Genomic DNA, 3,203 nt, shown 5'->3' with positions numbered 1-3,203 from the left:
AGTATTTAGTCCAGTATTTAGTTTAGTATTTAGTCCAGTATTTAGTCTAGTATTTAGTTTAGTATTTAGTTTAGTATTTAGTCTAGTATTTAGTTTAGTATTTAGTCTAGTATTTAGTCCAGTATTTAGTTTAGTATTTAGTCTAGTATTTAGTCTAGTATTTAGTTTAGTATTTAGTCTAGTATTTAGTCCAGTATTTAGTTTAGTATTTAGTCTAGTATTTAGTTTAGTATTTAGTCTAGTATTTAGTCTAGTATTTAGTCTAGTATTTAGTCTAGTATTTAGTTTAGTATTTAGTCTAGTATTAGTATTTAGTCTAGTATTTAGTCTAGTATTTAGTTTAGTATTTAGTCTAGTATTTAGTTTAGTATTTAGTCTAGTATTTAGTTTAGTATTTAGTCTAGTATTTAGTCTAGTATTTAGTTTAGTATTTAGTCTAGTATTTAGTCTAGTATTTAGTTTAGTATTTAGTCTAGTATTTAGTCTAGTATTTAGTTTAGTATTTAGTTTAGTATTTAGTCCAGTATTTAGTCTAGTATTTAGTTTAGTATTTAGTTTAGTATTTAGTCTAGTATTTAGTCTAGTATTTAGTCTAGTATTTAGCTTAGTATTTAGTCTAGTATTTAGTCTAGTATTTAGTTTAGTATTTAGTTTAGTATTTAGTCTAGTATTTAGTCTAGTATTTAGTTTAGTATTTAGTTTAGTATTTAGTCTAGTATTTAGTTTAGTATTTAGTTTAGTATTTAGTCTAGTATTTAGTCTAGTATTTAGTCTAGTATTTAGCTTAGTATTTAGTTTAGTATTTAGTCTAGTATTTAGTCTAGTATTTAGTTTAGTATTTAGTCTAGTATTTAGTCTAGTATTTAGTCTAGTATTTAGTTTAGTATTTAGTCTAGTATTTAGTTTAGTATTTAGTTTAGTATTTAGTCTAGTATTTAGTCTAGTATTTAGTCTAGTATTTAGCTTAGTATTTAGTTTAGTATTTAGTCTAGTATTTAGTCTAGTATTTAGTTTAGTATTTAGTCTAGTATTTAGTTTAGTATTTAGTCTAGTATTTAGTTTAGTATTTAGTCTAGTATTTAGTTTAGTATTTAGTCTAGTATTTAGTCTAGTATTTAGTCTAGTATTTAGCCTAGTATTTAGTCTAGTATTTAGTCTAGTATTTAGCTTAGTATTTAGTTTAGTATTTAGTCTAGTATTTAGTTTAGTATTTAGTTTATTATTTAGTCTAGTATTTAGTTTAGTATTTAGTTTATTATTTAGTCTAGTATTTAGTCTAGTATTTAGTCTAGTATTTAGCTTAGTATTTAGTCTAGTATTTAGTCTAGTATTTAGTTTAGTATTTAGTCTAGTATTTAGTCTAGTATTTAGTCTAGTATTTAGTTTAGTATTTAGTATCTGTGCACTTTCAAATTTCCATTTTTCCTGAGAAGCTTGAAGTTTGAATAAGAAGTTCATGGACGAGATGTTTTGGTTCATGTCCTCACCACCGTCCTGTCCTTGTGTTCCAGCGCGTAGACCGGCTCATGTCCAGGCCCGTTCGGCCTCGTGCCGGAGGGGTGAAGGCGGGGGAGGAGCTAACGGAGAAGCTGCTCCGATTGGACAACCTGGTGAGGATGGAGAACGATGTCATGGAGCCAAAGAGAAAGAGGAGTTTCCCCGGTAACAACGCCCCGCTGGACCGCCTGTCGGTCAGCTCCATGGAAACCAAACAGGCGACGAACAAGCAGAGGTAGGACGCCGGGTTTCCAGGGTTCCTCTTGTTCCACCGTCGTCTCCAAACTGTTCTCTGCTACTGTTCTCCTCAGGACATGGACAGAAACAGCAGAATTCCCCTTTAAGATAGGAGTAGACTAATAAAGAGTGTTAGCCTGAGGTCCACTGCCGGCTGCTTCTTACAGCTTGAACAGGAAGTGACTGTTTCAGTACTTTGTGCTCATGTGACCAATTTGTAAATAAAGTTCTGTTGAATCATCGATGACATCGTCACCTGTTGTTCTGGAACTTTCTTCTTCTACTTGCAGCAAGGTGGTTGAGTTGCCGCGGCGACAAGTCAATCCGCCCCCCATAGACAGGATCGGGATGAGTCGGCTACCGAACGGTCGAGGATAGGCCACGCCCCCTCTCCCTGACAGCCCCCCCTACAGCGCCCTCCTCTGGAGAGGTAAGTCACTGGCAGGTTCAAAAACACTGAAATGTCCCTTTAAGGTCTTTGAACGCCTCACTGACGACCTCTCCTCTCTGCAGGAGTCAACACAGATGCATGAAACAGCCAATCACCAACCACCAGTCACTCGCTGAGCCACGCCCACCACTTGTCAATCATCCGCCTTCACCTCACCTGATCACCCCCACGCCCCGCCCCCACACAGCCGTGAACTTTTTACAATGGTGCATTCAGGTGCTGCTCGGTAAACTTGTCACACGTGTTTGAGAAGTCGGGACCAAAGCGGCGGCCATTTTGTTTTTGTGCTGAAATGACGACTCGTCAGATTTCATGTTTACGTCCACGGTGGCAGGAAGTCTTAACGGGAAACCTCATGCTGATTAAACAGCCCGTAACTTTTAAGAAATTAAAATACAGTATTGTTTTGTCGTTGGGTTCTTTAAATCCCCTTTAACCTCCTGACGAGCGCTGGCTCGGTGACATCATCTGAGTCACAGCAGCAGGACTTCACACATTCACGTTTCTTTCTGGTCACATTCACAATTGAGCTGCAGATTTTTCTGTGTTTTGTGGGTATCACCTGAATGTATCACCTGAATGCATCACCCCCCCCCCACCCCCCCTGACTGGAGGCGTCTGCCGCCTCGACGCTGAAGCTGAACGTTTGACACGACTTGACTTGAGTTTTTGCCTCCTACTTGTTTTTTTCCCAGCAGGACGCCACGCTGAGCGCCGTCTCCACCACACCTGCCTTCACGTCGGCCATCTTTAAACATGGGCTCTGTACGCCACGTCACCTGACCTCCTCCTCAGGACACCTGTCGGTTTAACCCCCTTGAAAAACGAGGATGGACTGAAGCGGTCTGATTATTGAGCTTCAGATGTGATCAGTGAGCTCAGGTGTGTAGCTCCTCCTCCTGACATGTCTCCAATATGTCGAGGAACCCTCTAGCCCACCTGTAGCCCACTTGTAGACCACCTGTAGCCCACCTGTAGACCACCTGTAGCCCACCTCTAGCCCACCTGTAGACCACCT

At 39.1% G+C, this 3,203-nt stretch overlaps 1 protein-coding gene across 1 annotated transcript in view; it reads left to right on the top strand.

The window, feature by feature from the left end:
* Positions 1 to 2,112, top strand: part of ostn (osteocrin) — a 6,483-nt gene extending 4,371 nt beyond the window's left edge. The window contains exons 2-3 of the mRNA XM_070829294.1: positions 1,512 to 1,732; positions 2,025 to 2,112. Coding sequence (XP_070685395.1) covers positions 1,512 to 1,732; positions 2,025 to 2,112 — 309 coding nt within the window. The remainder of the gene's footprint in view (positions 1 to 1,511; positions 1,733 to 2,024) is intronic.
* The last annotated feature ends 1,091 nt before the right edge of the window (positions 2,113 to 3,203 follow it).

The sequence above is a fragment of the Pempheris klunzingeri genome, chromosome 4 (genome assembly GCF_042242105.1).
Source record: "Pempheris klunzingeri isolate RE-2024b chromosome 4, fPemKlu1.hap1, whole genome shotgun sequence".
NCBI classification, from domain to species: domain Eukaryota; kingdom Metazoa; phylum Chordata; class Actinopteri; order Acropomatiformes; family Pempheridae; genus Pempheris; species Pempheris klunzingeri.
This window is presented reverse-complemented; position numbering and strand designations above follow the sequence as displayed.